This window comes from Coregonus clupeaformis, chromosome 1, assembly GCF_020615455.1.
Source record: "Coregonus clupeaformis isolate EN_2021a chromosome 1, ASM2061545v1, whole genome shotgun sequence".
Taxonomy (NCBI): Eukaryota; Metazoa; Chordata; class Actinopteri; order Salmoniformes; family Salmonidae; genus Coregonus; species Coregonus clupeaformis.
In genome coordinates, this window is record NC_059192.1 from 33,881,718 (window position 1) to 33,902,507 (window position 20,790).

At 43.9% G+C, this 20,790-nt stretch overlaps 1 protein-coding gene across 1 annotated transcript; it reads right to left on the reverse strand.

Moving 5' to 3' along the window:
• Positions 1-21: 21 nt before the first annotated feature.
• On the reverse strand, positions 22-20,329 carry LOC121567176 (conserved oligomeric Golgi complex subunit 7). Its single transcript, XM_041877111.2, has 19 exons — positions 20,054-20,329; positions 19,734-19,965; positions 18,398-18,546; positions 18,019-18,135; positions 15,751-15,919; positions 15,549-15,631; positions 15,295-15,417; positions 13,818-14,016; positions 13,204-13,331; positions 12,712-12,866; positions 10,542-10,658; positions 6,748-6,813; positions 6,372-6,558; positions 5,919-6,059; positions 5,742-5,825; positions 5,408-5,522; positions 4,860-5,003; positions 686-873; positions 22-321 (listed from the first exon to the last, which is right to left on the reverse strand). Exons 2-18 carry the CDS (start codon positions 19,894-19,896, stop codon positions 707-709), a joined length of 2,307 nt encoding a protein of 768 aa, XP_041733045.1. The 5' UTR covers positions 19,897-19,965; positions 20,054-20,329; the 3' UTR covers positions 22-321; positions 686-706.
• Between the last annotated feature and the right edge of the window lie 461 nt (positions 20,330-20,790).

Sequence of the window (20,790 nt, forward strand, 5' to 3'; positions counted from 1 at the left end):
ATTAACTTCATTATCAAAGAGTTGAAGACAAGGAGGCCATATGTTTATTAAATTAGTGGACAGATTCCAGTACATTACAAATAAGCAAAACCAATTCTACCCTGATTTACCCCCATATAAGTGTCAATTAACAAAAATGTACCATAATAGAAAACAATAGAAAATATACAACATAATAGCCAATAGTACGATGCCAAAGCAGTTTAAATATTTGATTTGAACATGTTGCTTATAGCTGTTTCATGATGGGAATATCCCCAAATGGATACTTCTCAGTTATGTCATACCAGGGGTCCAGACTCCAGATTCTAGTTATCATATCTATAGAGGAAAGAGAGTGAGGAACAAGTGATTTGAGTAGGATCATAATTGTTACATTACATACTTCCATATTTACACTGCATATTAAAAATTGTGTCAATTTATCATTTTTCTTTGTCTACATTCTAAGAGACTGGATTTGTTTTTTGGTCAAGTGTAAACATACTTGAGATCTGGCTGACCAACACAGGAGGTGAAGGACAATATTTGTGTTGTGACAAGAAAAAACTGGGCCCTATAGTTTTAATGTTTGACTTATGTGACAGGGACAGTGCACATTCATCAACTTTCTAGTGTTCATACAGTATCAATGTCAATATGCCAGAGTTAGCAAAATAGCTTATTTTTGTCCATAGTCTGTTACCTGTTTAGAGTGTGACCGTGGTCAGTGGTCCAGCCCTCTCAGGGCAGCGATGGTGGACACCAGTCTGCGGGGCAGCAGTTTGGCCATCTGTCTGTACTCCTCTGGCTTGGCCCTCAGTAGGGTCACTATCTGCTGCAGGGTCCTGGAGGGCTGCAGGCCCAAAGCATCCATCACATTGCTCAGGTAGTCTGTGGGGAGTTAGGAGACAGATGTTGAAGAAAAACCATTGTGTGGCACTAACACACTGAAAACATAGTATGGACATACTATATTATTACCTATTAATGACTATATTATGTGGCAGGGTCTACAGACAATCACGGATTACAAAAGGAAAACCAGCCACGTCGCAGACACCGACGTCTTGCTCCCGGACAAGCTAAACACCTTCTTCGCCCGCTTTGAGGATAACACAGTGCCACCGACGCGGCCCGCTCACAAGGACTGTAGGCTCTCATTCTCCGTGGCCGACGTGAATAAGAAATTTAAGCGTGTTAACCCTCGCAAGGCTGCCGGCCCAGACGGCATCCCTAGCCGCGTCCTCAGAGCATGCGCAGACCAGCGGGCAGGAGTGTTTACAGACATATTCAATCTCTCCCTATTCCAGTCTGCAGTCCCCACTTGCTTCAAGATGTCCACCATTGTTCCTGTACCCAAGAAAGCAAAGGTAACTGAACTCAATGACTATCGCCCCGTAGCACTCACTTCTGTCATCATGAAGTGCTTTGAGAGGCTAGTTAAGGATCAGATCACCTCTACCTTACCTAACACCCTAGACCCACTTCAATTTGCATACCACCCCAATAGATCCACAGTCGATGCAATCGCCATTGCACTGCCCTATCCCATCTGGACAAGAGGAATACCTATGTAAGAATGCTGTTCATTGACTATAGCTCAGCCTTCAACACCATAGTACCCTCCAAGCTCATCGTTAAGCTCAGGGAATTTGGTCTGAACCCCGCCCTGTGCAACTAGGTCCTGGACTTCCTGACGGGACGCCCCACCTCCACTTCGCTGATCCTCAACCCAGGGGCCCCACAAGGGTGCATGCTCAGCCCCTTCCTGTACTCCCTGTTATAAAAATAAATAATAATATGCCACTTAGCAGACGCTTTTATCCAAAGCGACTTACAGTCATGCGTGCATACATTTTGTGAATGGGCGGTACCGGAGATCAAACCCACTACCCTGGCGTTACAAGCGCCGTGCTCTACCAGCTGAGCTACAGAGGACCACACCGTCACCCATGACTGCGTGGCAACGCAGGCCTCCAACTCAATCATCAAGTTTGCAGACAACACAACAGTAGTATGTCTCATTACCAACAATGACTGGACAGCCTACAGGGAGGAGGTGAGGGCCCTGGTGGAGTGGTGCCAGGAAAATAACCTCTCCCTCAACGTCAACAAAACGAAGGAGCTTATCATGGACTTCAGGAAACAGCAGAGGGAGCACGCCCCTATCCACATCGACGGGACCACAGTGGAGAAGGTGAAAAGCTTCAAGTTCCTCGGTGTACACATCACTGACAATCTGAAATGGTCCACCCACCCAGACAGTGTGGTGAAGAAGGCGCAACATCGCCTCTTCAATCTCAGGGCTGAAGAAATTCGGCTTGGCCCCTAAGACCCTCACAAACTTTTACAGATGCACAATTCAGAGCATCCTGTCAGGCTGTATCACCACCTGGTACGGCAACTGCACCGCCCGCAACCGCAGGGCTCTCCAGAGGGTGGTGCGGTCTGACCAACTCATCACCGGGGGAACACTGCCTGCCCTCCAGGACACCTACAGCACCGATGTCACGGGAAGGCCAAAAAGATCATCAAGAACATCAACCACCCGAGCCACGGCTTGTTCACCCCGCTACCATCCAGAAGGCGAGGTCAGTACAGGTGCATCAAAGCTGGGACCGAGAGACTGAAAAACAGCTTCTATCTCAAGGCCATCAGACTGTTAAATAGCCATCTCTAGCCGGCTACCACCCGGTTACTCAACCCTGCACCTTAGAGGCTGCTGTCCCATATACATAGACTTGAAATCACTGGTCACATTAATAATGGAACACTAGTCACTTTAATAATGTTCACATACTACTTTACTCATTTCATATGTATATACTGTATTCTATTGTACTGTATTTTAATCAATGCCACTCCGACATTGCCTGTCCTAATATTTATATATTTCTTAATTCCATTATTTTACTTTAGATTTGTGTGTATTGTTGTGAATTGTTAGATACTACTGCACTGTTGGAGCTAGGAGCACAAGCATTTCGCTACACCCGCAATAACATCTGCTAAATATGTGTATGTGACCAATAACATTTGATTATTACTATATTATTACCAATGCATCTCTTGTGGATAGACACACTTAACATAAATGGTATTGTTGCGTCTGTCAACAGTCTGTGGGATGCAACGACTAACGAGGAACTCTGTTCTGGTACGCTGATTTTTCACCACTGATCATTTGAACAAATCACAATTTTGCAGGTGCTAGCATATTTCTAATTTTATTGATGCTTTGGCAAGTTGGCCTTTTACAATGCATACTTGATGCTCTATTACTAGCAACATCAATGTAGTTACAAATAACTTTATAATTACAACAAATATTGTATGTATTGCTTCTTGGTTTACGTTAAAATCATCTGAAAATGTAATGAGTCTGTAGTTAAAAAACCCCAGTAGATATACAATTTTTTACTAAACAACCAACTCCAGATGATCATACGGCACCCAAGAAGCAATGACATACAGTACTTATAACCATGTTGGCTCCATGTACAAAATAGATCTAGAACTAGGGAACCATCTAGCATATAGATCTTTCATGAACGATTCAATACGCATCTAAATACACGGGCTCTGATACGATACAGGAATTATACGTTTTAGTTTGAAACGACTCGGTGCGATTTGTTTTGATTAACGGAATGAATTGATGCGATTCGGTTCGATGCACTAACATTTTTTGAATAAACACATTCATTTTCCATTTAGAATTATTATCTGCTGCTGATGGGAGCTCAGGAGTTGGGCCTCTCGATCTGAGCTGGATCTGTCTGAGAGGACTTCTCTAAACTGAGTGGCCCTCTGTTAGTGTGTGTATCAATGGTATGTGTAGGCACCTGAGCTGAGCCATAGGGCAGACTGAGCATCTACCACTCTGCTATCAGATTAGGGGTAGGGGCAATTTATTATTTTTGTCCCCCCACCTTTTATCTGAAATCACCATCACCCACTGATTAATTTGTCATTTTTGTTGATAAATGATTTGAGCTAGTACTGTCAATATTTATCTTTAGAAATTAGCCAACTAATACAATGCAGCTTTGGATTTCATTCCGTCTCAAAAGCGAATGGTTTAGACCGAATTTTACGGACAGCTTCTCCCACTCCGACCATTGAAATCGACCTTGCACAGCTTGCAAAAATGATTGCTGTCCTTTACGAAATTACCCTGTTCATGTAAAAACAACCAAAAACGTTAACCGTTTAAAGCAAATCTACCAAAACGATTTCTTATGGTGAACCTGAACAATCTAAATAAAATCTGAATGATTGAAAACCTCAAATCAGCAGCTGGATGTGAGTTGCGTCCACTCCGGTAGGCTACACAACTCCGGTAAAACACCATTTTCTACAGCACATTTGGTAACAATGAGCCAGCAAATTACATTGGTTGTCACTAAACTAATACATCTTATGATTTGACATTGCGAAAGCCATTTTACAGGCATCTGAATGCTTAAAGTGCCGCTCAGATGTACAAATAGCCTATTAGAACAGGGATAGGCCTACCTCTCGTTGGCGCGAGCAGCTGTGTCTCCCACACTGAGCGTATAGTTGTTATCTGACAGTCATATGCAGTTACATGCATAAAAGTTCGATAGGCTACTGAACTAAAGGAGGACGCATCAATTCAGTCACAACAGATAAGAGCCATTTTCGGTATAAAACAATACGATTAAAAAAATGAGTGAACCGGCAATTCGTAACATTTGAATCTGTTTTCTGACCGATGCACGCTTAATTCGGATCGGTTTGGGCTCCCGCAGAGCGATGCACTCATATCTTAAACATTTGAACCGGGGACCATTGAGTATCTGTGAATCGTTACATCCCTAACATTTTGTAGGTAAATGATGGTGGTCCAGTACCGATGTCTGTGGCCAGCTGTTTGGTGGAGTGGGCCGTGAGCTCTGGGATGAGCAGGATGGCGTCACAGTACGTTTGCATGGTCGCCCTGGCGATGGAGCCCAGCCAGTAGTCTGCTGTGTTGTCCAGCTCCGGAAGGTCATCACCTGAGGTTGGAACAACGTCAGACAAATGTCGTCAAAACAAACATCAGGTATGGCCAGGCACGGCCAGGCACACACAGGACGCACAGAAAATAGCAAGGCCGGCTATTGAAATGAGGACAAAGAGGGAGAGACTGTGGAGGAGAGATGTAGGGAGAGAGTGCAAGGAGCGAAATAAAGAAGAGAGCAGGAGTTTAGGGCAATAGGTTAGGTGGGGGAAGGTAAGGGGAGAGGTATGGGGAGGTAGAAGAGGACTGGGGAAGAGGGAAAAAGCTGGAAAACAGGGATGAGGAGCAAAAGAACAAGGGAGACCGGTAACAGACAGAGGGGCAAACATCTAAAAGGAGGGAAGAGTAGAGAGACAGATGGAGGTAGAGACCGAATGAACGAGGGGGAGAGAAGGTCACCTTGCTCAGGAGGGAAAGGCAGTTTGCCTGCGTGCAGGGCCAACTCCAGCGCCGGGTCCTCTTGCGTCACAAAGGGCTCCAAATGGAGCGGCAGAGACATGATGTACTGTCCTATCTTTCAAGGAGAAACACAGGCAGTCAGCCACCTCAACACAATCTGACTAGCCTGAACATTCATAGTACTATAGTAACACTAACTGTGAACATTTACAACAGAAAACACCACTCATGTTTTCTAAAGACAGCTTATATTACATAATACATATACAATAATACTTGAATCTATGACTTGAATCAGCCTGTAGATGTTGTGCCCATAGTGGGCCAGACTTACATTGGTGATGTACTCCTGTGGGGACAAGCTGAAGGTAGGTAGGTCTACAGCATAGCTCTCTCCAAAACCTCCTGCATCTCGGCTCTGATAACAGACATTGGTACAAGACGGAACATATGTAAGCATTACATTTACATACAGAAACAAGACTCACTGACTGCACACACACACACACACCTCCATTTTGGAGACCAAGCAGAGTTGATGTTTGATCTGCAGGAAGACAGAGTCGAAGGCCAGCTGGTTGGCCTGCTGGTTGAGACGGGTCAGAGCCACTCGGGGCTCAGCCAGAAGACTTGAGTTACCGGTCCCATTCTCCTACAAAACAATGGCAACTTGAACACGACAGACCTCACAACAGACCTAACTCCCTAAAAACACACTGCCACTTACTTAATTGCATTACAAGGCTTTAATGAAGCAAAAATGACAGTCATTGATCACAAGACACTGTATTTTCACTCTGAAAATAGTTACATTGGACCAGTTATAGGCTACATTCCCATCCTATCCAACAACTCAACAATTACTGTAACATCACACCCAAGCTAAAACCCTAAACCCCAAACCCAAATGAAAGTTAACAGTTCCAAGTCATTTCCGTTTTTCCCCCAGCATGACCAGCCATACCTTGAGGGAGTAGAGCACCTCCATCAGGCTGTTGTACTCTGCCATGTTGCCCCTCTGCAGGTAGTTGTACTCCTGCCAGGGATTCCTGCCGCTGGCCTTCCTCTCCGTGGAGCTGGCCTCCTGGATGCCCGCCAGGCTCCGAGGGCTGTACGACTCAGACAGGTACTTCCCCGCCGTGGCCAGGATCCTATAGGATCATCATGTAAAGTGTGTTGAGACCCATGTATAATGCACTTTTAAATAAAATGTACTTAAATAAACTTGACCTATAGGACATGGCAAGAGAATGGGGGAAGTAAGAATGGATATAAGTAGGGGAGTCAGGTAGCTAGGGAGTAGGGCCTGGGGGTTGATTTGGAGTTGGTGTTGGTCTTACTTGTTTGATAGCTGCTGCTCATAGGCTCCACACTGTCTCAGCAACTCCCCACAGGTGGAAATGATCCTGCAATGCAGAGGAAACATGGGGAATCAAAAATAATATACAGTTCATGCACAATTATACCCTTTTTCATACTACTGAGCCAAGCCCAGCCGAGCTGTACTACATTGGCCTGGTTGAACGTTATGGAAAAATTTCGATATCTGCCTAAATAGACATACCCAAAAGTAATTATTTTTCATGAGATTACCATAAACAATATCTAGTAACGCTGCATAGTTCTAGAAATGTCTGGAACTCACCTTTCTGGTAAAAAATAATTATAAATTGCTGAGGTGTACTCACTTTTGAGGACACAAGCTCAAGTACATAGTACAAATATTATGAAAATATAAAAAATGATATCCGATTGTTGTCCTATTGCAATGACTGAAAAGATTCCACCTTTCTTACAACTAACTGTAAAATAAACATGATCATATTTAGTAACAGTACAAGTTTGGCTCCATTTCATATATCCGATGACAGAGCATTTTCTACCAAGCGTCCTCTAAGCGAGGCAGAGACACCATTCGAATGTCTGCAGACTCGTTATAACTTAAAATCAAATCAAATTTTATTTGCCACATGCGCCGAATACAAACAGGTGTAGACCTTACAGTGAAATGCTTACTTACAAGCCCTTAACCAACAATGCAGTTTTTATGAAGAAAAAAAACTTTAACAAAAAATTGCAAATAATTAAAGAGCAGCAGTAAAATAAAATACCAGTAGGGAGGCTATATACAGGGGGTACCGGTACAGAGTCAATGTGCGGCGGCACTGGATAGTCGAGGTAATTGAGGTAATATGTACATGTGGCTAGAGTTAAAATGACTATGCATAGATAATAGTAGCAGCAGTGTAAAAGAGGGGGTGGGCAATGCAAATAGTCTGGGTAGCCATGATTAGCTGTTCAGGAGTCTTATGGCTTGGGGGTAGAAGCTGTTAAGAAGCCTTTTGGACCTAGACTTGGTGCTCCAGTACCGCTTGCCGTGCAGTAGCAGAGAGAACAGTCTATGACTAGGGTGACTCTGACACCGCCCTAGTATAGAGGTCCTGGATGGCAAGAAGCTTGGCCCCAGTGATGTACTGGGCCGTACGCACTACACCAGGGTTCTTCAATTCCGGTCCTGGAGGGCCGAATTTTTTATTTCTACCTGGTAGTTAATTGCACTCACCTGGTGTCCCAGGTCTGAATTAGCCCCTGATTAGAAGGAGAGGATGAAAAACAGAGGTGTTTCGGAACCTCCAGGACCGGAATTGAAGAACCCTGCACTACACTCTGTAGTGCCTTGCGGTCGGAGGCCGAGCAGTTGCCATACCAGGCGGTGATGCAACCAGTCAGGATGCTCTCGATGGTGCAGCTGTAGAACTTTTTGAGGATCTGAGGACCCATGCCAAATCTTTTCAGTCTCCTGAGGGGGAATAGGCTTTGTCGTGCCCTCTTCACGACTGTCTTGGTGTGTTTGGACCATGATAGTTTGTTGGTGATGTGGACACCAAGGAACTTGAAGCTCTCAACCTGTTCCACTGCAGCCCCGTCGATGAGAATGTGCTCAGTCCTCTTTTTTTTCCTGTAGTCCACAATCATCTCCTTTGTCTTGATCACGTTGAGGGAGAGGTTGTTATCCTGGCACCACACGGACAGGTCTCTGACCTCCTCCCTATAGGCTGTCTCATCGTTGTCGGTGATCAGGCCTACCACTATTGTGTCGTCAGCAAGCTTTGCGTATGAAGTGATTTCGTCCCTCTGTGACCTTGAGAAAGTGGTCGTGTTTCAATTCTACGAACTGATTTAGTATTTATACATGCTGAGAGCTCCAAATTCACCTCAGGATATCACAGTGAGATGAACCCACAATTGATGGATTCACTAGACTGTTCCCTTTAATATAATAATGTCATGTATAATAATGTCATGAACCTTGCCCGGGAGGCAACTCTGCAGATTGGTCACTAGCTGGCACAGTCACAAAGTCATAAAATCAGATTTTAAACCTAACCTTAACCACACTGCTAACCCTAATGCCTAACCCTCACCTTAAATTAAGACCAAAAAGCACATTTTCGTTTTCATGACTTTTTACAATACAGCACATTTTGACTTTGCATCTGGCCCATCTAGCAGAAATCGCTCAGTTCTGCCTCCAGAGCAAGATTCATGACAATAAACGTCAATCTGCCTTTAATATGCCATCTCCCAGGCTGGGCGCCATCGCTCAGAGGCAAATATGGGGTGTGAAACCTGACACTTATAGTCAGCTCTGCTGACAGAGTGGTAGCAAAAAGCAGACAGATGGGGCTATCTAATACACTATATACACATAAGTATGTGGACACCCCTTCTAATTAGTGGATTTGGCTATTTCAGCCACACACGTCGCTGACAGATGTATAAAATCGAGTACACCGCCATGCAATCTCCATAGACAAACATTGGCAGTAGAATGTCCTTACTGAAGAGCTCAGTGACTTTTAACGTGGCAACATCATAGGGTGCCACCTTTCCAACAAGTCAGTTCGTAAAATTTCTGCCCTGCTAGAGCTGTCAACTGTAGGTGCTGTTATTGTGAAGTGGAAACGTCTAGGAGCAACAACGGCTCAGCCGCGAAGTGGTAGGCCACACAAGCTCATAGAATAGGACCACCGAATGATGAAGCACGTAGCGTGTAAAAATCATCTGTCCTCGGTTGCAACACTTACTACAGAGTTCCAAACTGCCTTTGGAAGCAACGTCAGCACAAGAACTGTTCGCCGTGAGCTTCATGAAATTGATTTCCATGGCCGAGCAGCCACACACAAGCCTAAGATCACCATGGCAATGCCAAGCGTCAGCTGGAGTGGTGTAAAGCTTGTCGGCTATTGGACTCTGGAGCAGTGGAAATGCGTTCTCTGGAGTGATGAATCATGTTTCACCATCTGGCAGTCTGACAGACGAATCTGGGTTTGGCGGATGCCAGGAGAACGCTACCTGCCCAAATACATAGTGCCAATTGTAAAGTTTGGTGGAGGAGGAATAATGGTCTGGGGCTGTTTTTCATGGTTCGGGCTATGCCCCTTAGTTCCAGTTAAGGGAAATGTTAATGCTACAGCATACAACGACATTCTAGACGATTCTGTGCTTCCAACTTTGTGGTAACAGTTTGGGGAAGGCCCTTTCCTGTTTCAGCATGACAATGCCTCCGTGCACAAAGCGAGGTCCATACAGAAATGGTTTGTAGAGATCGGTGTGGAAGAACGTCACTGACCTGCACAGAGCCCTGACCTTAACCCCATCGAACACCTTTGGGATGAATTGAAGGGAATGGAATTGGAACGCCGACTGCGAGCCAGGCCTAATCGCCCAACATCAGTGCCCAACCTCACCAATGATCTTGTGGCTGAATGTAAGCAAGTACCCGAAGCAATGTTCCAACATCTAGTGGAAAGACTTCCCAGAAGAGTGGAGGCTGTTGTAGCAGCAAAGGGGGGACCAACTCCATATTAATGCCCATGATTTTGGAATGAGATGTTCGACAAGCAGGTGTCCACATACTTTTGGTCATGTAGTGTACTATAAGGCACTGGACCCTGCGACGTTAACAGAGCGCATTGTACACCAAAATGTCAGTCAGAACCGCTCAAAGTCCCCTAAATAGGGGACTTAACATCTAATTAACCATGTCTGTTGGGACCGTCCTGAAAATGACAATGTGCAAAGGAAAATATCAGAGCCAGCAGAGTTTGATTTGGGTTTTCACAAAACCAACCTGACAGAGTTCTGGAAGGCAGTCCAATCCTCTTGGAACACAGCAGCACTGGGCGTGTCCTCCAACCTGCACTTCTTCCTGACTGACTGCAGAGTAGTGGAGAAGTCTGACACATACCTGTAGAAAACATGGCCAAGACATGTACAGTGGGGAGAACAAGTATTTGATACACTGCCGATTTTTGCTTACAAAGCATGTAGAGGTCTGTAATTTTCATCATAGGTACACTTCAACTGTGAGAAACGGAATCTAAAACAAAAATCCAGAAAATCCCATTGTATGATTTTTAAGTAATTAATTTGCATTTTATTGCATGACATAAGTTTTTGATACATCAGAAAAGCAGAACTTAATATTTGGTACAGAAACCTTTGTTTGCAATTACAGAGATCATACGTTTCCTGTAGGTCTTGACCAGGTTTGCACACACTGCAGCAGGGATTTTGGCCCACTCCTCCATACAGACCTTCTCCAGATCCTTCAGGTTTCGGGGCTGTCGCTGGGCAATACGGAATTTCAGCTCCCTCCAAAGATTTTCTATTAGGTTCAGGTCTGGAGACTGGCTAGGCCACTCCAGGACCTTGAGATGCTTCTTACGGAGCCACTCCTTAGTTGCCCTGGCTGTGTGTTTCGGGTCGTTGTCATGCTGGAAGACCCAGCCACGACCCATCTTCAATGCTCTTACTGAGGGAAGGAGGTTGTTGGCAAAGATCTCGAGATACATGGCCCCATCCATCCTCCCCTCAATACGGTGCAGTCGTCCTGTCCCCTTTGCACAAAAGCATCCCCAAAGAATGATGTTTGCACCTCCATGCTTCACGGTTGGGATGGTGTTCTTGGGGTTGTACTCATCCTTCTTCTTCCTCCAAACACAGCGAGTGGAGTTTAGACCAAAAAGCTCTATTTTTGTCTCATCAGACCACATGACCTTCTCTCATTCCTCCTCTGGATCATCCAGATGGTCATTGGCAAACTTCAGACGGGCCTGGACATGCGCTGGCTTGAGCAGGGGGACCTTGCGTGCGCTGCAGGATTTTAATCCATGATGGCGTAGTGTGTTACTAATGGTTTTCTTTGAGACTGTGGTCCCAGCTCTCTTCAGGTCATTGACCAGGTCCTGCTGTGTAGTTCTGGGCTGTTCCCTCACCTTCCTCATGATCATTGATGCCCCACGAGGTGAGATCTTGCATGGAGCCCCAGACCGAGGGTGATTGACCGTCATCTTGAAGTTCTTCCATTTTCTAATAATTGCGCCAACAGTTGTTGCCTTCTCACCAAGCTGCTTGCCAATTGTTTTGTAGCCCATCCCAGCCTTGTGCAGGTCTACAATTTTATCCCTGATGTCCTTACACAGCTCTCTGGTCTTGGCCATTGTGGAGAGGTTGGATTCTGTTTGATTGAGTGTGTGGACAGGTGTCTTTTATACAGGTAACGAGTTCAAACAGGTGCAGTTAATATAGGTAATGAGTGGAGAACAGGAGGGCTTCTTAAAGAAAAACTAACAGGTCTGTGAGAGCTGGAATTCTTACTGGTTGGTAGGTGATCAAATACTTATGTCATGCAATAAAATGCAAATTAATTACTTAAAAATCATACAATGTGATTTTCTGGATTTTTGTTTTAGATTCCGTCTCTCACAGTTGAAGTGTACCTATGATAAAAATTACAGACCTCTACATGCTTTGTAAGTAGCAAAACCTGCAAAATCGGCAGTGTATCAAATACTTGTTCTCCCCACTGTATGTGAGAGCAATGGACAAAAGTCAACCAGAATATTCACAAGAATATTGAAAGTTGCGTGTACTGTGTAGTATGTGTGTGTAAGCGTTGCCACAGTTGTGGCAAATTTAGCATGGGGGGAGTAGTGGGCGTCCTTTTGGCCGCAGAGACAAAATGTGTATGTTTTAAAGCTAATTTCCTACAACTCCACACATTTGTCCATGGCTTATGCAGTGTTCTTATGCGATCTGAGTGACTCAAACATAACAAAATCAATGGGGGCCCCATGCCATAACATTTTTGGAATGGTGGTTGTTAGTTCTCAAAGACATAGCTCAATTATCTTTTCTACATACTTTATATCTGGTTTTAGCCGTTTAAGTTTACACTGAAAAGTTGTACCACACCCACTCAAAAACAAAATAAGATAAAACCAGTAGTGTATAATTACTTGGCGAAGAGGGATTTGAGGGCCTTGAGGAGGCCACACAAGGCCAGGCCGTCGGTCAGTTTGACACAGCGGTCCACAGCAGCACTGGCCAGGCCAAACAGCTTCCCCACTGAGTGACTCAGCTCCTCTACACAGTCTATCACCTCACCACGCTCCTGATAGAGGGAGAGGGAAAAGGAGGGGAATAAGGAGAGAGAGAAAGAGAGAGGGGGGAGAGAGAGAGAATAGAAAGTATGATGAAGAGAGAGGGAAAGAGGTACACAGCCAATGGTCACAAAGTCCTTTCCACTCGCCTTCCCAGGAATCACCACAAAAAATGAAATGACCATTGTATAAGGTTTGGTTGTGTGTGTGTGTGTGTGTGCAGGTATCCTAGCGGATAAGAGCATTGTGCCAGTAACCAAAAGGTCGCTGATTCGAATCCCCGAACCGACTAGGTGAGCAATTGTAAGTCTGCTAAATGACTCAAATGTAAATGTGTTTGTGTTTCACCAGGGGCATGGCGCTGATCTGGATGAGGAGGTGAAACTCCTCCAGGTCTCCATACTGCAGCTGGTAGGGTTTGTAGGGGTCGTACAGGGCACTGACCAGCTCATTCACCTTCAGCAGGTTGTTCTCACCTGAGAGGTACAACCACAATGTAAGTCTACCTTGTGAGCACTGACCTTTTCCCCCCAAATCGCTAATTAACGTCAACCCTAAGGAAAAGTTTGAATTACCTGGGTGGAGCTCAAGTTAGGATTCAGCGTTATATATCAATACAATTAATTAGCGTCACTATCAAGATAACCATAAACATGTCATGAGCAGATCTTTCAAATACTTCTGTTTCCTTACTATAATTACCTTACCTATGGAATAGTCCCAAAAGTGCAAACTCCAAGCCAAATCAAGGGCACCTTCCAAGTATTTCGAAGTATTTGAGACGTATTTGACCCAGGTCTGATATCAATACAATCTTATAATCTATATCATCACTCTCACTGTTGATGAGCAAGGGACTACGGATGAAAATAAACTCTGTAGCTAAATCCGGCACTATTTTACACCTGACTTGTTGATGAATGTGCAAATAAATATATAGATGCAGTAGCAGGCGAACAGACCCAGGTGTGGCAACATGACCTGTGCCAGGCTCCTGCCGAAGGTGGCAGCGGTGTGATGGAGCTCCAGCAGGGTCTCCAGCCGCTGCTCCTGGGGGGTGCGCTCCATGGCCGTTCTCAGACACACGGGGATGGAGGGCACTATGGCTCCCAGGGTCTGGATCAGCAGCACCGTCACCACCTCGTATGGGTTCTTAAACACCTGTTGGGGGAGGATGGATAGATTCATATACACAGTCAGTTGGAGACATGGGGTTAGGTTGCAGATGGAAGATTGTGCACCCTCTGCAGACGTGTTTGTTAAAGCAAGAGGAAAATGTGTGTTATTGTACAGTCTACTAGCGTAAGTTATGGTGTGTAATTTATGGTATGAGGTGTGTAAGGATACCTAGGGTTGGGCTGCACGATATGGGCAAAAAATATAATTGCTTTTTTTTTTTAACCAAATAATGTGATATAAATCAAAACACTTGGGTGAACTGTTGGAATCTTATAAATATTTATATTAAGAAGCAAAGTGGAAAGCAGCACGTTCTTGTTTGGAACAACAAGGGGCGGCAGGTAGCTTAGTGGTTAAGAGCGTTGTGCCAGTAACCGAAAGGTCACTGGTTCTAATCCCCGAGCGACTAGGTGAAAAATCTGTCGATGTGCCCTTGAGCAAGGCACTTAACCCTACTTGCTCCTGTAAGTCGCTCTGGATAAGAGCGTCTGCTAAATGACTAAAATGTAAATGTAAATGAACAATCTGTTGACTGCATGACGGAACAGCATGCAAACTTATAGCGGCTCGAACAGTGAGGAGGCAGAACTGCGCCGCTTGAGTGACATGGGGCAAGGCTAGTGGAAAGCAGCCGCAAGAGGAGAGAGATGACAAACAAAGTAAACTTTAAAAACTGCTGCGGCTGAGTGGCGTTTTAAAAATGTTGCATACGATGTGGATCTCTTGAGCTATGGATATTGCACTTCCGATGTGAATTTCATTAATTGTGCTGCCCTAACCTAGGGTGTGTGTTGCTGTATGATACAGTGTGGGAAGGACACTTAGTTGTGTGTGTTATGTTATGATGGAGCACGTGTGTTACGGTATGATACAGAGCAGTGGTATTCAAAGTCGGGGTCGAGGGGGAATTGTAGTGGAGTCGCCAGATTTTTACAAAATGAAATACATAATTGGGGTGGGGGAACAAAAAATTAAGAGTATAGATCATTGTATGGGACAATATACAAACTTTATTGAGAAAGATAATTTGAAAAATACAATTTTATTGAGTAAAATGTATTTACTGGTTATTTTAATTGTGATAAGAAAAACGAAAACGTAATGAATTGAAGGTTATTTGTTGACGTAAAAAACTAAATTTACCGATTTTAAGGTTGTGTCATTAGATTTGGGGTGGGTTGCCAGAGAGTCTGCTGAAAGAAATGGGTTCCCCCCTGAAAATGTTTGAAAACCACTACTATAGCGTGTGTGTGAGTATACCTGGCTGCTCCATTGTAGCTGTGAGTGCCAGGTGGAGAGCAGGGTGTCGTAGAACTCAGCCAGCTGCTGATTTAGACTCAGTTCACTCTGAGACAGGTCCTGCCACACACTCACCAGTTGACCCTGGAAACACACACACACACACACACACACACACACAGGAGAATTCAAGTCAACAATTGGAAAACACCTACCTACAGATAAACCATGTAAGCAACTACACTATACTAAATCAGTGATAATGTAATACATACCTTATGACACTTGTAGTAGTAGGCAAGAAGCTGTGGCATTCGGTCTATCTCTGTGAAGACTTTCACAAAAAGCTTGGCTTGGTCTGCAGAAAAAAAACACAAACCTAGTCAGAACCAGGTTTCAGAAAGACCGGTCTAAACTAATATGGATTTAGTATTCCATCTCAACCCAATCATAAGTTATTTCCAGACAGTCTCTTACCTATAGACATGGAGTTGAAGGTGGCTACTATCTGGGGGCTGGCCAGGGCCTCCAGCCTGTTCTTCAGAGCCTCCAGGTGCACACATTTCTCAGAGTAGTCTGGTGTGTCCACCAGCATAGCCAGGCTGTTCTGCATGGCGGTCAGCTTAGAAGAGATCACAGCCATGTCCTGGGGGAACGAGGTAGCTCCAGAAAGTTCAGGTTAAATGGAAATAGATGTTTGGTCAAGTCAAATGGAAATCACTAGAGCTTGTGGGTCCCCATGAATGTGGGCTGTCTTCTGCCTTTGAGGAGTTGGTCACTTGGACTCAGCAAAATGACGTTGCCATGAGCAGCACCGCTGATATTGAGATGAGCGAGATGCAAGACTTCGCTCTCACTGTCACACACAGTATATACGCATGTGCACGGGTTCGCTTTACACTGTTCACAGCGTGGAAGCCAGGGCACCAAAACAGCAGAGAAGTTGAGCCTCACGCTTCAACGCTCTTAGTTGTTGCGGAAATTAACCCACTCTGCTGTTTACTTTCTGCATCTACGTCATAATAGTCTACCTTTACGACAAGAACCAAGAGACATTGGCTATACACTACCGGTCAAAAGTTTTAGAACACCTACTCATTCAAGGGTTTCTCTTGATTTTTTACTATTTTCTACATTGTAGAATAATAGTGAAGACATCAAAACTATGAAATAACACATATGGAATCATGTAGTAACCAAAAAAGTGTTAAACAAATCTTCAAATCGCCACCCTTTGCCTTGATGAGAGCTTTTCACACTTTTGGCAATCTCTCAACCAGCTTCACCTGGAATGCTTTTTCAACAGTCTTGAATGAGTTCCCACATATGCTGAGCACTTGTTGGCTGCTTTTCCTTCACTCTGCGGTCCAACTCATCACAAACCATCTCAATTTGGTTGAGGTCGGGGGATTGTGGAGGCCAGGTCATCTGATGCAGCACTCCATCACTCCCCTTCTTGGTAAAATAGCCCTTACACCGCCTGGAGGTGTATTGGGTCATTGTCCTGTTGAAAAACAAATGATAGTCCCACTAAACCCAAACCAGATGTAATGGCGTATCGCTGCAGAATGCTGTGGTAGCCATGCTGGTTAAGTGTGCCTTGAATTCTAAATAAATCACAGACAGTGTCACCAGCAAAGCACCCCCACACCATAACACCTCCTCCTCCATGCTTTATGGTGGGAAATACACATGCGGAGATCATCCGTTCACCCACACCGCGTCTCACGGCGGTTGGGACTAAAAATCTCAAATTTGGACTCCAGACCAAAGGACAAATTTCCACCGGTCTAATGTCCACTAATGTCCAGGTCTCTTCTTCTTATTGGTGTCCTTTAGTAGTGATTTCTTTGCAACAATTCGACCATGAAGGCCTGATTCACACAGTCTCCTCTGAACAGTTGATGTTGAGATGTGTCTGTTAGTTGAACTCCGTGAAGTATTTATTTGGGCTGCAATGTCTGAGGCTGGTAACGCTAATGAACTTATCCTCTGCAGCAGAGGTAACTCTGGGTCTTCCATTCCTGTGGTGGTCCTCATGAGAGTCAGTTTCATCATAGCGCTTGATGGTTTTTGCGACTGCACTTGAAGAAACTTTCAAAGTTCTTGATATGTTCCGTATTGACTGACCTTCATTTCTTAAAGTAATGAATCATTTCTCTTTGATTATTTGAGCTGTTCTTGCCATAATATGGACTTGGTCTTTTACCAAATAGGGCTATCTTCTGTATACCCCCCCTACCTTGTCACAACACAACTGATTGGCTCAAACACATTAAGGAAAGAACTTCCACAACTTTTAAGAAGGCACACCTGTTAATTGAAATGCATTCCAGGTGACTACCTCATTATGGCTAGTTGAGAGAATGCCAAGAGTGTGGAAAGCTGTCATCAAGGCAAAGGGTGGATATTTGAAGAATCTCAAATATAAAATATATTTTGATTTGTTGAACACTTTTTTAGTTACTACATGATTCCATGTGTTATTTCAAAGTTGTGATGTCTTCACTACTATTCTACAATGTAGAAAATAGTAAAAAGAAAAAAAGAACCTTGAATGAGTAGGTGTTCTAAAACCTTTGACCGGTAGTGTATGTACTCAATTTTTGAACAAGAAGAATATTTAGTCACCCGTGCCACCTAAAATATCAAATCACTGAATCCTTAAATCAGTGCAGAGAGATATCACATATCACAATATACTAAGGGGAGTGGAGCAGGGTTTTAGAGGTAGTTTGACACCACCTGTGTCTTGAAGGTCTCCTCGATGTCTGCACTGAGCGTGCTCCATTTGTCTGCCTCCTGTAGTGCATCGGAGGCCAGATGCATCCGAGACTTGACCTGATCGAGCTCCACCAAGACCTGCAACACAGAATCCACACGCCAAAGACTTAGTGTTGTATAAATGACAATACATATTTGCCACACTGAGAGCTTGTTATCCTATTTGAATAGGACAATATCCTGTCCATAGTACTATAGTATTATGCGACTATGTCGCCGCATCTACATGGACTGACTGTGCTGCAGCTTTGTGTTGTGTGTGTGTTTGCTTAGTTGCAAGTCACTTCCGATGAGGTGTCCGTCTGATGTTGTGTTTATATAATGCAAATGGCTGCCATACCTGCATGGACTGAACAGTGTCCTGCTCAAATTTCCTGATGTCCTCTTTGACAAGGACCATCTGCTCCTTCAGGAACGACGCTTCCTGCTTCAGGGCCTCCCCATCCCGCAGCACTCTGGGCATGTTCTGCAGGGCCTGGTTACTGCTCTCTGAACAAGGATAAATATAATTTAAATGTTTCCCATCTTGTACGTAAATGGTCAGAGAAGCTGGAGACATCAAATCAAAATGTATTCGTAAACAACAGGTGTAGACTAACAGTGAAATGCTTACTTATGGGCCCTTCCCAACAATGCAGAGAGAGAAAATAGAGAAATAATACGTAATAATAAATAAACAATGAGTAACGATAACTTGGCTATATACACAGGGTACCAGTACCGAGTCAATATGCAGGGGTACGAGGTAATTGAGGTAGATATGTACATATAACTACAAATAAAGTGACTAGGCAACAGTTTAGATAATAAACAGTAGCAGCAGCATGTCATGAGTCAAAAAAGTTTGTACAAAAAGGATCAATGCAGATAATCCGGGTAGCTATTTGGTTAACTATTTAGGGTTAATGTTCCCACACAGCCATATCTCCAGGTTACAGCGCATGTTTACGGAAGACAGAGGTGACCACCTGTGCTAATTAGCGAACTAAAATGCTCTGAACACCTGTGTGTAATGGAAGAAATCCGCCAGAACGTGTTGGAACTGGAAAAGAATCAGCTGCAACTGCGATAAAGCCTGTTAAACCAGTAAGTGTATATTTTGCTTTTGTGAAATTATTTTTGACGTGATATGAAATTAAAGGGCTTTATGTTTCTAGAACCGTATCACAATTGAGAATGGATTCACGTTTAAATGGAGTATTTGGTTGTTTTGGCTGCCAGAGCCAGTCTTCCTCTGAAAATAACAAGGTCCTTGGACAATAAGGAGTAACATTAAGCTCCCTGCAGTCCATTATTGGGCTACTGTAGCCTATGACTCTTGGTTCTTCCAGGTCAGTTAACTGAACCTGGAATACTTACGTTTCTTGATCGTATTGGGGAACAGGCAGCAATGAAATAACATGAGACAAAAAAAATGACAGTATGTCAGTTACCCAGCTTTGGGACAACATCGGGATAACTCAGCAGGAATATGGTGCGGTTCAGACAAAAGTTGAATTCAGACGTTTATTTGATAGCGAGGGACACGTTTCACTTTATGTATGGTAAATAGTTCCTAGAGATTCTAAATATGCTTTTGTTGACACGTTTTTTTTTGGGGGGAGCGGCTATATCGTTCACAACTCAGGGAGTCCAACCAATACCCAGACTCCCGATGTTGTCCCAAAGCTAGTTACCCTCTATTGCATTGTTGACTTCCTGGATGAACAGCTGCAGTTTCACGACCAGCGTTGCCGCGTGCGCATCCGCTTTCCCAGGCACATCCTCCTGCATCTTGAAGGCCCCATTCACCCAGTCCTTCACGTCGAAATCATCGTCCAGAAATTTGGAAAAGTCCATTTTACTGTCCGAAAAACTTCAGATAGCTGGTTAGCTAGCTGGTGGGTGACGTCAAGACAACCCAACGTTCTGGGTGGGGATTAAAACAAGTGTGACAACATTGAAGACAGCTTTGTTAACTACCAATAATATTCACTATATTAAAAGTAATACTCACCATTTCATTTCTGAATGTGACATGCACATAGACTGGCCATGATGCAGGCTAGCTAGCTAGCTGCTTCTCTTCATTTGAAACAAATCTTACGTTTTCCCAATTACAGGTTTATAAACGAACAGAAAATATACAGCCCATGAGAATGAAATGACCATAATAACTAAATAGAGTTCGAGCAAAGCAACTGCCTCCTCCAGAGTTAATTTGAATGGACTAAAACATCTAAAAAAATATAATCAGATTTTCAGCTTTGTTGACAATGACAGCAATATCCGGTTTGCGCTCGCTCAATGATCTTCCCCTAGAAACAAATGACTATAAATGTTTCCTATGTCGCGTCCCATTACAATGATCTATGCTCGAAAATGTGTCAAGTTGATAACATTATATTCAATTATTTTAAAGCATCCACGAGGTTGACTTTCAAAATAAATTATTATATTTGTAGATTAAAATAAAGTACGAAAACGAATTGTGTTACACTTGAAGTCCCTTGTTGAAGCCAATAAAATCGAACCAAATCCTGCCTCCTGATGGCCAACTTGCAAAACATCTAGTGACAAGAGTTATACAAAACATGTGAATACAAACCTATACAGTAGATTCTCCATACTCAACTGGCGGACCCCAGACCTAGAACGGGGTCAATACAGACCGCAGGTCCCAAAACAAAAATTTTATAGATATCTATATTTTTTACTCTGTCAGGCTTCTACACCTGGTATTATAAACATATG

What these genes read in the sequence shown, in the direction of transcription:
- LOC121567176 (XM_041877111.2), bottom strand. Translation starts at nt 19,896, where the DNA reads ATGGACTTTTCCAAATTTCTGGACGATGATTTCGACGTGAAGGACTGG. An exon ending in AGCTACAATGGAGCAGCCAG is followed by an intron (nt 14,017 to 15,294) that starts GTATACTCACAC and finishes CTCCCCCAACAG; the next exon opens with GTGTTTAAGAACCCATACGA. An exon ending in GGTCATGTTGCCACACCTGG is followed by an intron (nt 13,332 to 13,817) that starts GTCTGTTCGCCT and finishes TGTACCTCTCAG; the next exon opens with GTGAGAACAACCTGCTGAAG.